A 13,099-nucleotide genomic window follows, 5' to 3' on the forward strand; every position below is an offset into this window, starting at 1 on the left:
AAAAATCTCACAAAACTTCTAACTGTTCATTCCATTGTTAACGCTCTCCAGGAAAGTGAAATGTGATCACAGAGCTGGGTCGAAAATTTAAAAATCCCCACACCATCTGCATGGACTTGAAGCTTTCAGTATAACCTTATATATTCAAACGTTTTTTAGATTGTGAGTATTGATTATTTAGATGGATGCATGTATAGATAGATAGAACTTTATTTGTCCCCAAAGAGAAATTTGTTTTTTGTTTACTGAAGATCATTGGATACGTAGGTAGATAGATGTTAGGTAAATCTATACAGTATACACACACAGACACACACACAATGGTCCAAACATACACCAAAATGACTAAAGAGGAAGAAAAATAAAAAGAACGGAAACTTCTGACTTGGTGGCAATAGTCCCAGTGAGGCATGATGCAGGCGTATTGCTGTTGGTGTAAAGGTGCTCCAGGTAGCATTCCCTGAAGCACTTCTGTCGAATAATTCATTGGTTGAAAGTCATCAGAGTGTGTCCCATAACTGAGCCTGCCCTTTTAATTTTTTTTTTTTGATTCAGTGGGCCTCTCTTTGAAAAGATGTTACTGGCCAAGCACACCGCAGTGCAGAAAATCACTCTGGCCATCACAGAGTTGTAATAGATATCAAAGATGTCATTACCCACAATAACAGAACATAGTCTCCTAACAATGTAGATCCTGCTCTTCCCTTTATTGTATAGTTCCTCTGTACTACAAGTGCAGTCCAACCTATAATTGATGTGGACCATTGAGTAGTTGTAGGAGTGCACCAACTCCACATCCACTCCCTGAATAGTGACATAAAGACTCTTTGGTGCAGCCAAAGTCAATAATCAGTTCCATGGTTTTGCTTACGTTAAGTTCCAGATAAATCCTTCTGTATCAAGAAGCAAAGTTGTCTACCTGATTCCTGCCCTCTGTTTCATCCCTCTTATTGATACACCCCACAAGTACAGAATCAGCTGAGAATTTCTGCAACCCGGTGTTACTATATATTTATGGTATGAGGTGAGCAGAGTAAAGAGAAAAAGAGATGAGACTGTTCCTTGTGGTTCTCCAGTGTTGCTCACATACAATATCAGAGATGCAGTCTTTGAGCCTCACAAGTTGTGGTCTGCCCAAAAGAAAGTTTATTGACCAGGGAACCCTAGGCTCATCCACCTGCATATCTTGAGTTTATCTCTTAACAAGGATGGCTGAATGATATTGACGGTGGAGAAATCAAAAAACATAATCCTCACAGTGCTGTTTGCTTTGTCCAGGTGAGAATGAATCTTGTGCAACAGATGGATATTTGCATCGACTACAAAAGGACCCCAATAGTCTAGGTCCAGTCTGTTATAGGTCTTCATGATGTGAGACGTATGTGCCACTGGTCTGTAGTCATTTGGGACAGGACCAATGCAAGATGTTTTCCTTAGCAGCGCCACTTTCTGGTGCCTTAGGGACAGACTGAACAGATGACAGAGGATACAACAAAAATGGTCAGCCCAGGCCTTAAGAACTTGAGGATTGACTCCATCTGGTCCAGTGACTTTTCATTTTTGTATCTTCCTCAGCTGTCTCTTCATTTTGTCTTCATTTATAAACAGCCCATACCTATGCCTTTCCATTTTTGATGTAGCAGGAAGGGCTTGTGAGGGAGTCGATATTGGAAGAAAGTGGCAGTGAGAGGAAAACTCTATTAAAAATTAATTCCTGGCATTAGCTTTATCCACATTTCACTTCTAGCACCTGAGCCCTGGATTGCTTGTATCCAGTAATTATGCACAGACATCATGTTATTGTGAGTGAGTTTGTTTTCTATATTAGCTTTGTAAACTTCTTTTCCTTTACTCAGCTTTTTCTTCATCACTCATTGTGAATCTTTCAGAGGCTCTTTGTAAGTGAATTTGAATGCCATCTTTTTCTCATTCAGAAAGTAATCAAAGGTTTTTTGGAAAGCAGCATACTCTTTGAGCGCAGCACAGTAGTCTGTGATGCCGTGAATGAGTCCATTAATATCATCCCCATGTGACTCGCTCATCATTTCCCACTCTGTCATTTGGAAGCAGTCGTTTCAGCCTCCATGCTCCACTTCCTCACTATTCTGGTGGTAACAGGTTGTTGTCTAATAATACCTGTAAGCTTGTAGTTGAGAATAAGATGAATCAGGTTGTGGTCAGATCTACTGAACAGATGAGAAATCTACACTTTTAACGTTTGAGTAGAGCAATTTCACAATATGGCTGATCAAGGGTCATTGAAGTCTATAATCTTAACCATACTATATATATGTGTATATATACATACGTAACTCATTTAGTCTCTGATTTACAAAAATTATTCTAAAAGGTTATTTGCAAAAAGTCAGAGATATGAAAATTTTACGTTCCTTGTTCTTCAAGCTACACGGCAGCGACGCCGTGGACTGCTACAGTAAGCTATACACTAGTGGAGGGCAGTGCTCACCCAGTGCACTCCCTTTCTCTCCCTTGGCCTTGTTTTATTCATGTTACTAGTCGCATTTTGTTTTGCCACACACAAATCCCCTTCTTTATCTGTCAACAAAATTCTTTATCACCCAGAGCTAAAACCTTGCCTATTAAAGCTAGACATAAAGGTAATGCTAGAAATAATGTAAGTACCATTCAAGTAAGTTATATATTTTTACATTTTTTTCAAAAAGTGCCAAAAATTTAAATACATTCTCTAGCATATTGACATATACAGTACTCTCCAAATTTTCAGATAGCCTGCAGAGGAGGAGTCATTTTTTAATTGGTGTGATTTTCTGGTAATGTAATGATTCCAAGAACACAGCATGTAATTGAGGTGTGTCTGTGTGTGTATATAAATGTGTTTTGGGATATACTGCTTATGTATGTGTATTTTTGCATAGGTTTAATATATCTGTATTTGTTTCAACAATGTATTTATATGGTCCTTGTTGTCCCATGTACAGTGTGGGGTAATCAATATGCAACGTCACCACTCTCAGTCACCATGATTAGATTTGTTAAAGTCCCAGCGCACATCGCAATAACATCACAACGACCAGACATAGTTATCCTGTCAGAAGCAACAGAACAACTAGTAATTACAGAACTCACTCTTCCCTGGGAGGATCGCAGAGAGGAGTCATACAAGAGGAAGTATGGTAAATGCAAGGGCCTTCTTGAAGAGTGGCGTGAGACAAGGATGGTGAGGCAAGTTCGTTGCCTATGAGTAGAAATGATTTGTAGGGGCTTTGCTGGCCTCTTCCTTTGTAGAGCCTTCACTCTGCTGGGCATGACAGGGTTCTAAAAAAGAACTGCAATCAGTGCCATCATTGAGACCACAGAAAGAGCCTCAAGATGGCTCTGGATAAAGAGGAGCGATTGTGGACTGTAGCTACTGGGACGCAAGTCAGGGACTGATCATCCCCAGCTGGGTCACCAGGGTTAGGGTGTCTGATGTTGCTAGACCTGAAACACCCAGTGACCCCCAGGATACATCACTGAAGATGCATCCCAATGCATTTGCAGGATGTATTTCGACATTGTAATTATTTTATGTGATGTAATTCATTTATAGAATTCCAGGCTTGTAAGTACAGTAAATGCATTGTTAATAATGATAAATTGGACTGAATTTAAATATATTTTAAATTTGCAAGTATCAAAACCCTGTTGCTTAGCCTTAAGGAGTTTTTTTTTTTTAAAGATTAAAAAAAAGGCTACTACATTTTTAAAATATTCAATATGAAAGAGTTTTAATAAAATGCATATGTATTTGTAAAAGTAAATTCTTGATGATAAAACAAGGTAAGACACGTTTTGAACAGGCCCCAGAAATGATTTTTCTAAGTTAGTAATTGTAAATGTGTTGAACTCATTACATAGTAAAAACAAGTAATGTAGTATACTAAAGTGTTTGAACTCTAAGCTAGGTTTTTGTCTTTAAACTACTAGAAGAATTGAAATCTGACACTACGGTTATAAGGTCATATTATTTCCAAAAGTAGAATGTCCTTTAGTACTGTAAATTAATATTTTGTCCACTTTTTTCATTGTGACTGTGAATGATACCTGTCTAATGACTTATCTCATACATGGTCCGTCCTTGTCTGTGTGTTTGTTACATTATAAAGCGTAAAGAATTCAGTGACTGACATCCTACAAAAACACAGAATAAGAACTACTGGGATGGAGAGTAATTAAAGCAAGTAGTAAAAAATAAAAATCTGTGCTGCTCATAAGCTTTATTGTCCAGCTTGAAAATGCACATTAAAATTTAATCCTTGAGTTATACATTGCTCGTGATGAGAAATAGAATTTCATTCCTGAGTTTATTGAATTACCTGTATATTTTCTAAAGTTTCTTGATTATTTAAGATGAAAGAACTTCTTCTGATGTTAATAACTTTCTTCAAAATCTGAGATAGGTAATTATACCTCATTAGTATGTTGAGAGGAGAAAGAAAATATTACATATGGGGTGAATCTCTGCAGTTGTTTTTGAAATTTGCATTTTGTTTAAAAGTTGTCTTTGTGTAGCACAGACAGCACCGTTTTTAAGTAATTATTAGTTTAATTATTGAAAGTGTGTGTGTTTTCACTGTCATGCAGTTAACGCCTAGGTTTAATGCTATTAAATCATGAAAATTTAACCTATTTATTTCCTAGAAGAATGTTACAAAGAATCCTAGACATTCTATGGCAGGTGTTGATTTTTTAGGATGGTAATTGTCTTTTAATTTGAGCAGGAAGATTTTGTTTTTATTATGTAATATTTCTTCCCCACCTCCTCCAAACATCCCAACTAACCCAGCTTTCAAAAAATACTCTTTTTACCTTGATTGGATCTAAGGGCTACATGCCAGGACCCTAGTGCAAAGGTGACAAATAAATGATTAACCATTTTTACATATTAATGTTGTCCTAGGAAGTGAGCATGCCTTTCTTTTTTTCCTCTTTCTTGCTTTCCATTGATACTTTACCTGGTTATGTCCCATATGAATGCTTAATATGGTTCCGTTATCTAATTTTGCATGTTTGACCCAGTAATGCACCAATAGTGATTAGTGAACTAATAATAAGAGACTGAGGAAAAGACAGGATTAAGTTTTTAGTTAGCTCAAGGTTATTCACAAATAAGCACAGACCTAGTAGTTTGCTGGACTAGGTATAATAATAATACATTTTATTTATATAACGCCTTTCCCATGCTCTAGGCACTTCACAGAGTTTAAGATAGAACGGCAAGGTATACAGTATACAGTGATCCCTCGCTATATCGCGCTTCGCCTTTCGCGGCCTCACTCTATCGCGGATTTTATATGTAAGCATATTTAAATATATATCGCGGATTTTTTGCTGGTTCGCGGATTTCTGCGGACAATGGGTCTTTTAATTTCTGGTACATGCTTCCTCAGTTGGTTTGCCCAGTTGATTTCATACAAGGGACGCTATTGGCAGATGGCTGAGAAGCTACCCAACTTACTTTTCTCTGTCTCTCTTGCGCTGACTTTCTCTGATCCTGACGTAGGGGGTGTGAGCAGGGGGGCTGTTCGCACACCTAGACGATATGGACGCTCGTCTAAAAATGCTGAAAGATTATCTTCACGTTGGCTACCTTCTGTGCAGCTGCTTCGTGAAGCGACATGCTGCACGGTGCTTCGCATACTTAAAAGCTCGAAGAGCACGTATTGATTTTTTTTATCTGTCTCTCGCTCTCTCTCTCTCTGCTCCTGAAGGAGGGGGTGTGAGCTGCCACCTTCAAAAGCTTTGTGCCGCGGTGCTTCGCATACTTAAAAGCCAGACAGCCCTATTGATTTGTTTGCTCCTTTGAAGAGGAAGATATGTTTGCATTCTTTTAATTGTGAGACAGAACTGTCATCTCTGTCTTGTCATGGAGCACAGTTTTAACTTTTGAAAAAGAGACAAATGTTTGTTTGCAGTGTTTGAATAACGTTCCTGTCTCTCTACAACCTCCTGTGTTTCTGCGCAAATCTGTGACCCAAGCATGACAATATAAAAATAACCATATAAACATATGGTTTCTACTTCGCGGATTTTCTTATTTCGCGGGTGGCTCTGGAACGCAACCCCCGCGATGGAGGAGGGATTACTGTATAGCATTGTACAAACCAGATAAATAAATAAAGAAGATTAAGACAGTAAATTCAGAGAAAAAAAAAGCCTAACAGACAACATAATAGATGGTCTAGCACACACACACACACATATACAGGTTACATGAGAGAAGGGTAATAAAGTCAAGTAGAGCTAAAAGCCTTCCTTAAACAGATGAGTTTTGAGTTATTTTTTAAAAGAATTCATGGAGTCAGCTGACCTGATTAATTTCGGTAGGTCATTCCAGAGTCTGGGCGCTATACAGCTGAAAGCCTTGTCACCCATGGAGTGTAGATTAGTGTGGGGCACAACAAGATTACCAGAATCAGATGACCTTAGTGGGCAGACAGGCACATAGTGATGGAGAAGGTCACTGATGTAGTTTGGCATGAGGTTATTTAAGGCTTTGTAGGTTATTAGTAGGATTTTTTATTCGATTCTGTAAGACACAGGGAGCCATTGAAGGCGAAGCAGGATGGGTGTGATGTGCTCGCTGTTGTTGGTTTGTGTAAGGACTCTTGCAGCCGAGTTTTGAAGCAACTGGAACTGTGATACAAGATTAGAAGGGGCACCTGCCAGCAGCGAGTTACAATAATCGATGCGGGATGTGATAAAAGCATGGACAAGTTTTTCAGCATTAGAAAAGGAGAGGAAGGAGCAGACACAGGATATGTGACGGAGGTGAAAGTAAGAAAGTTTCTTAATGTGATTTATGTGGGTGGAATAAGAGAGGGAGGAATCAAAAATGACACCAAGATTCTTTGCAGTAGAGGCAGGTCTGATGAGATCACCGGCAAGATGGACTGGGAAGGAGCTCATTTTATTAAGTTGCACTTTAGTTTCCAATTTGTAGGAGGTCAGTTTTGTTGCAATTAATTTTAAAGAGTTCTGCTCCATCCAGGTATGTATTTCACTGAGGCAGGTTGTGAGCTGAGAAAGCTCTAATGAAGTTCCACTTTTAACATTGAAATAAAGTTGAGTATCATCTGCATAAAAATATCAAAAGTATATCAAAAAGTAAATGTCTATAAGTATGATAAACTCAGAAATAAGAAAGTTACTCTTTATCTGAGGTGAGCAGTATTCTTACCCAGCTTTCTGAAATCTTCTTCAGTTTGTACTTCTTTCCTTACGTAGTTCTTTCTTTGTAAGTTTTAGATTGTAAAGTGTTTATAAAACTTCACAGGCGTTGGCTTGACTGTCCATCCATAATTTAATTGTTGGGGGTCCAGGTCCTACTCCCTCTGGGAGTTTGTAATTTAATACATAAGATACAAGTATGCACCTTTTTGTGTGTTAATTCTAATAATTAGCCACATTTGTTTAGGAATTGACTTTTTGAATCATTAATTAATTAGGAGCTTTATGGAAGTACAAATTTTTACTTTAATTCCAGTAGTGGTGGCATCATGTTTTGTGTGTTTACATTTTGATATTTTCATATTGTTATTGTAGACCTAAGTGCAAAGTAAAAGTAGAAGGGAGCAGGACTGCAGAATTTTAAGTTTGTTTTCATTGATAAGCATTAATAGTAACAGAATGCTTTCTTATTGATGTAGCCAAACAGAAGCTGGAGGACAGACTAGCAGCCGCAGCCCGTGAGAAGCTTGCACAGGCCTCAAAGGAATCAAAAGAAAAACAGCTGCAAGCAGAGCGCAAGAGAAAAGCTGCCCTCTTCTTACAAAACCTGAAAAGTCCTTTTCTTGAAGTAGACACAAGGAAATTGGAGGAAAGCTCCACATTAATGGAGGTTAGTACTCAGTCAGTGTATGTCACGTTTTCTAAGTTGTCATGTGTGAGAGTTGACTTTTACTGATGAATATGATTTTCACTATTTAATTATATATTGATTACATCGAATGGCTTCTGTTCGTGTTAACTGTTAGTTTTCACCTTTTACTCTCTTAGAAAGCATTTTAATTTAAGCCTCTTGATCTGGGACGCAGTCCCTGCTGCTACTTTAGCACAAGGACAAGTCTGGATAAGAGAATCAGCATAATCTTTTGTAGCAGAATCCTAACTCCATGGCTCCTGTTTGTCAGTAACTTGCAAGAACATGATAAAATGAAACTAATTACATACTTCTAGGTTTATATAAAATGTGAAAGTACTCCATACTCTAGTGATTGTGAAGCACAGATATTATTGCACAAGAATTTGATACATTGTTAAACTTTTTTTTTAAATTAGGAAGCAAGGTTTTCACAGAGGTTCAGAATTTATTTGTAATGAAAAATAGATGACATGAATTGGTGAGGGCTTTCACATATTGTGTTAATTCCAAACTATAGCTTGTAATTCACAGTTTTCCATATGGGGCCAATGTGGATGTACTTTGAGAAACATTAATTTTGTTTTCATAGAGTATGTGCAGTTTTTGAAAAGCAAGACATCTCGCTTTTTTTGTTAACAAGCAAATACTATGTAATGACTTGTTTTTACAGCATAAATCTACTCCTGTTTATGCAGAATGGCTTTATCATGAAGATTATATTTCCATCATTTCCAAACCACACCTTCACCCATTCCTTTCAGTCCTGTCCCAAGTCTTATTCCGCAACACCAAGAAGAATGTCGTTATAGAAGGACACCACGTTCCTCAGTCATTGATGTAGTAGTGTTCTATTTTGAAACAAGAAAGTTGGGGCTACAGTGCCCAAGCAGATCAACTTGCATTAATGCACAGGTAGACCGTGAAATTGGAATGATGGTGGAACAAAAAATTAAGGCAAAAGGGGGGATTATAACTGACAAAAGTAAAGAAAGAAAACATTTTAAAAAAAAGAACACAGAGGGAACCAGAGTTGAATAAAAGCTTGCTTTTTGTTTTCATATAATAGATGGAGAAAGTTTTAAAAAAATCATCTATGTGAAGGTGTCAGGCTCTCATTCAGTTGGTATTTACAGTTAGGAGCACTTATTAAGTCTGTTTGGGTCAGCTAATATTTGGATGAGGTTTAACGTTGCAGGCCCTAGTAGTGCTGTATTTTCTGTTTCTCCTTCAGAGCAAAATATTTCCAGTAATATGCAACAGTATACATTGGAACTGCCATTGGGTTATTAATGTAGACTTACTTTCTCTGATTCCACTTAATCATTTAATCTGGGTCCAATCTAGAATCAAAGCTTGTTTTCTCTTTGAAATGTATGAGGTGGTTAAAGCCTTTGTCAATGATGCCAGATGTGAGCTTAACAAATTTCTCTGCGACCCTTAAGGCTTGGCATATGTGCATACATTTTTGAGGTTTCTAACAAGCTGAACATACTTGTAATACGTCAGTACAAGCAAGGTAGTCAGGTAAGCTGGCATTAGTCTTACTGATAAACTCTGCTTTACTACAGAATTGGATTTGTGGTATGATTATAATGACCAGATTTCTAACAACTTCCCTGGTCATTTGAAGTTTGTCGTCTCTGCCACAAAAATGTCACCCCATTTGATTTTCTTAGGCATATGTCATCACAATTAAAAAAAAAAAAAATGTCTCAGCAACAGTAGCAGTTACATTTGCAAAAATAAAATAATGTTCATTTTGACAGTGGTTTCCAAGAATGATGGAGAAACAATTAAATGTATACAAACACACACAAAAACCCAAAAGAAAATACTGAATGCAAATTAAGGGACACGCAAAAAAAGAATCCTGAGTGTAGACCCTTTTTATAATTCTAGCACTGCCCATGTTTTGGAATTTACCATTATATCTCATATCATCAGTATTTCTCTGTCATTAATAATACATTCTGCTGAACCTGTAATATTTAAATAACCATTGTGTACATGCCACTGTAGAACAAAACTAACTTTTGCATACTATATTTGGAAGGAGGCGTAGTTGCCGATTCAAGCACACCAACAGTGACTGATATAAAGTAACAGCAATAAGAAACCTACTGTAACAAAACAATAAATAGTACTACTAAATAAATGTAAGCAAACCAAATACATTTATTAAATAATACTGTCAAAATGTTAATGAAGCAAAACTGTTTTCTTGCTTGTGTTGGGGGGATTAAATCAATGAACTAGCCCAGAGTGTGTCCCACAGTGTATGTGTGATAGAGAACGTTTTAAACACCTGGGGCCTCATGTATAAACGGTGCGTATGCACAGAAATGTTGCGTACGAACGTTTCCACACTTAAATCGCGATGTATAAGGCCGGAGTTATGCTTCACGTGACGTGATGCAAGCTGCAGCGGACGCTTCTGCTACGCAAGCATTGAAATGTTTATACTTGCGCGCGTACTTTACGTAAATCTGGAGGAATCCGCCAGGTGGCAGTGCGAGATATTATCACTGTGAGAACATGTTCGGCTTCTCTGTGTTGTGAATTGCCTAGAACACCCATTAAATTCCGATGACACCTTACCGCAATATCTCTGAAAAGGATGTTTATTAATTAAATCCAGGGATGTGTCCATTCCAGCAAGCATTGGGCACGAGTGAGAAACAATCCCTGGAAGATGCCTCAGCTCATCGTAAGGTGAATACAAGCACACACATACACTAGCGTCATTTTAGCGGCACCAAATCCCCAAATCTGCATATCTTTGGAAGGAAACTGGAGCACACTGAGGAAACCCAGCAGGAAAACATGTAAACTCCAGGCAGGGAATATCAGCGACGTGACTCCCTGCAAGACAGCAGCGCTAACGCTCCACCACTGTGTCACCCCATGTGTGTAATTATTAACAGTATTCATTATTTAAACGAAATTACAGATTTATCTGTAAAATGTAATATACATACTTTAATGTTTTTCATCATGAAAGTAATATCAAGTATAAATCTAAGGATTCTAAATGTGCAGAGTGTTGGAATATCATACATTTAATGTGCTCAGTGTGGCGATCTATTGCTGGCGATTCGCTGCTGTCAGGAGCAGAGGAAGCCCTAGAAAAAGATAGCACAAGAAGACGGTATGTGAGAATTTTAAAACGTATCGTGTCATTACGATCGGGAATATGCAACGCTTGAATATAAAAACACTACGAATACATTTGTATGTCGGCATTTTGCTTCACCACATCGAACCATTTATCAAATATCAAAGCGTGCACACTGATCTCGTAGGATCCGCAAAACGGCTTTCTGTCACATGTAGATAGTAAACAGAGACTCTGACATCACATTCCAACTTTTAGCACACTGTGCCCCCCGCCTTTTTGCTGGTACTGCAACTCGCGCACGCGTCACGTTAATTTCTGAGGACCTGCTCAGAGGACGCATCAAGTGAACGCTCAGAACGTGTGGTGGCCATGATGCGGGCGTGCGCGCTTTGAGTGTGAAGTATAAATGAGCCCTAAAACCTAAACTTGGTGTAAAGCCACTCACATTTCCACGGTACCTCATACCCTGGCTTACGCAAGTTCTCTGCTCAGTTTTGCAGACTGGCGGCACCCAGCGTCAAAGCAGTGCTACTGTTCCTGTGTGGTTACCCTTTCTTTTTCAGATCCACATCCCAGATGCGGCTTTATAACTGCATATTGTTTATTGTTTATTAGTTTAATGCATCTGATTGTAATTAACCAGTAACAATATAATGGTCAAACTATTCCAAATATCATAACTGCTTTAGCGTTGTTACTCTCACTGCACCTTCTTTTACTTCTTTCAGCTGCTCCCGTTAGGGGTTGCCACAGCGGATCATCTTTTTCCATATTAATCTCACTGCACCACTCGGAGCAGCTGATCAGAAAGAGAATTATTGGTATACAGCATCAAGCACACGCTGCCTCAGTCATGCTTCCTATTTGAACTGCTTCTCACACAGCAAACACTTCAAAACCTTTCCTCTATGGACCTCGCGGTTCAGAAAGAGTTTCATCCCAAGAGCTCTAAACGCAATTAATCAGTTCATCAAGTGCTCCTTGTAGAACTGTTTGTATTTATAAGTACAATTACCTCACTGTAAACTTGCACTACAGTTATAATATTGCACAACCTGAGCCACTTTATAAAGCGCGTATTTACATATAATGACAATAAATTATTTCATCGAAGGTTGCACACAATCACTGCGCCACCGTGTTCCCATGTTTAATAACATGCTTTAACTCCTATCATCATGAAAATTATATCAAGTATACATCGCAGTATTTTAATTATTCAGAGAGCTGTAATATTACGAATGTAATGGATTTTGTGTCCTCTTGGAGGAAGAGAAAGCCGGTAAGCACGTAGTGAGTCACACACACAAAGCACACAGAAGAGCAAATACAAAGCAAAGCATTTAACGTGCTACTTTAGTTATGATGGGATTTGAGAAACTAGTATATTAAATGATTTTAAGATGAAGTTTGTGATGTTCTACTTTAATGACAAAATAAACTACGTGATCAAAGTGGAAATTTCAAGATTAAAGTTGACATTTCCTGCTTTTTTCCCCACTGTGTGCCTATTTTTTTTTCTCTGTACCCTAATAAGCTTTCATATGAAACTCAGATGGTGGGCTACGACTCAGCTTTTCACGGCGACTTTGATATGTGACTTTTTTTATTTCGGGTACTGTGCGACTTTGTGAACTTGAGCTTTTGAGTTTCTCCAACACTCTCTGTCACTCGATCAACTTCCTTTTCTTGTTTATACCACTGTTTAAACCAACAAATAGTGTGTTTTTCCTTGCCTCCACTTGGTATTCGCTGAAATTCTTATATTTTCCCCCACGCTTTTTCCATTGTCTTTTCAAAGAAGGCTGAGCTTAAGGGTTATTTACATTGATTTGCATATTCAAAGAGGCGTAATTCTAGGAGGAGTTGGGGCGGGACAGCAGGCGCGTGCACGTGCGTTACTTTTCACGCTGATCAGGATTTAAGTTTGCGTACGTAGAGATTCCTGCATCTGGATTTTTCTGTGCATACACACATTTCCGCTTTTGTGCTTATACCATGTTATAGTGTGAGTTATACATGAGGCCCCTGGATATTTTGCAATCATTTATTCATGACGAATAACTTGGACACAAACAAAACATTAATCTCTAAAC

The 13,099-nt window shown here is 38.2% G+C and overlaps 1 protein-coding gene across 2 annotated transcripts in view; it reads left to right on the forward strand.

The window, feature by feature from the left end:
* sfswap (splicing factor SWAP) overlaps window positions 1–13,099 on the forward strand; it is an 87,705-nt gene that overhangs the window by 30,450 nt on the left and 44,156 nt on the right. For both annotated transcript variants that reach the window (XM_028824979.2, XM_028824980.2), the window contains exon 13: window positions 7,671–7,861. In XM_028824979.2, the coding sequence (XP_028680812.1) occupies window positions 7,671–7,861 (191 nt within the window). The remainder of the gene's footprint in view (window positions 1–7,670; window positions 7,862–13,099) is intronic.

This window comes from Erpetoichthys calabaricus, chromosome 18 (assembly GCF_900747795.2).
Source record: "Erpetoichthys calabaricus chromosome 18, fErpCal1.3, whole genome shotgun sequence".
NCBI lineage: Eukaryota > Metazoa > Chordata > Cladistia > Polypteriformes > Polypteridae > Erpetoichthys > Erpetoichthys calabaricus.